The sequence below is a fragment of the Branchiostoma floridae genome, chromosome 7 (genome assembly GCF_000003815.2).
Source record: "Branchiostoma floridae strain S238N-H82 chromosome 7, Bfl_VNyyK, whole genome shotgun sequence".
Lineage (NCBI taxonomy): Eukaryota > Metazoa > Chordata > Leptocardii > Amphioxiformes > Branchiostomatidae > Branchiostoma > Branchiostoma floridae.
In genome coordinates, this window is record NC_049985.1 from 20474344 (window position 1) to 20475733 (window position 1390).

Below are 1390 nucleotides of genomic sequence, written 5' to 3' on the forward strand. Positions count from 1 at the left end.
AAACTTTTTTTCTAAAACTGGCAAAAACGTTATCAGGCTAGGGCAAAGTTGCTTGATATGTCAGGTGCTGGCCGCAGACTATCTTGAAATAAGCCTGTTTGTTTAACCGTCAGACAGCAGATTCTCAGTGTGGACCAAGTCCTTGGCCACATCAAGTAAATAGTCCATTTCTGAACTCAGCTGAACCTCCTTGCTTGCTTCCAACGATACTGAGTCAGGACACGCGGGCTCCACGGCTACGCGTTCTGGTATGACCTCTCTGTTGCGACCCGGAAGTATACTGGATATACTGGAAAGCGGTAGCCCAGAAACCCCCATGCAGTACGAAATCGTCGCCGAAATCAGGCATTTCACGGCTGTTTGAAGGCCAACTTTAGCTCTTGAAATCTCACCGTAACATAATATCTAAAAGTTCAAATGCACTGTATGTGATAGATCAACTTGTCAGGATCACGTAGATACCTTTTATAGCATCATCTGGCAAATGTTTTCTTTTCTATCGAGTTTTTCCGTGACGATGTCTTGTGCCTCTTTTCGGCGGTCAACACCATTCTGAAAAAAGTTGTCTACATAGATCTCCAATCCGTCATCCCCCCAGTATGGTGCACTCCTGTAAACCTGAACTGTAGTGCATACCCAGAGATCTCTCTAACAAGTAATGATAATCAAGGAGAAACTTGCAGCTGGCTCTCACCTTGGCCATGGATTCTGCACCTTTCTCCGTGAAGATGTTGTCATTCAAGTTCACCACCTGAAACAAGCCAGAAAACATTCAAGATAGAAGCATAGGTTAAAGGTATAATATGTAATTTTTTGGAGTGACCACAAGAATTAGACCCTCTTGGCTGTAAACAACAACTTCCAGGCCTCCAGTAGGCACCCTAGGGGTGGGGTAATAGTTTATCACACTCCAGGCTGGCTACAGGGGAAGATCTTCTTCTTTGAAAATACTCAATTTTTTAAACTTCAGAATAGGATATAATCATGCACTTAGTCTATTTACGGTATGAATAAGCTGACCTGGTTACATTCCCTTCAAAACTGCAAGAAATCTTGCAAAGAGTACGTTTTACAAAAATTATGGTAAAGCTGTCATCAGACACCCCACTGTTCAGTCAGGCACACAAGGCAGTGATAAGCCAGATGTGGGCGTGTTTCCCTAGGAAGCATGGAGGTCTATGTAAAAAGATCACAGTTTGTAGACATGTTTGTATGATGCACTGATGTTGCAACTTCTCTCACTGAGCCTTGGTATTCAATGCTAAAGAGTAGATTTAGCTTACTATGTAAAGAAATGGCAGGAAAATCTACTTTTGTATTGTCCAAATATTACGCAGTATAGCTTTAATAAAGGCTCGTACATGGAAACATTCCATGTGAGATCAATCAT

At 42.2% G+C, this 1390-nt stretch overlaps 1 protein-coding gene across 1 annotated transcript in view; it reads right to left on the minus strand.

The window, feature by feature from the left end:
- Positions 1-586: 586 nt before the first annotated feature.
- The window catches only part of LOC118420252 (ran GTPase-activating protein 1-like), a 7011-nt gene continuing 6207 nt past the window's right edge, over positions 587-1390 (minus strand). The window contains exon 7 of the mRNA XM_035826980.1: positions 587-751. Within this exon, the coding sequence (XP_035682873.1) occupies positions 587-751 (165 nt within the window). The remainder of the gene's footprint in view (positions 752-1390) is intronic.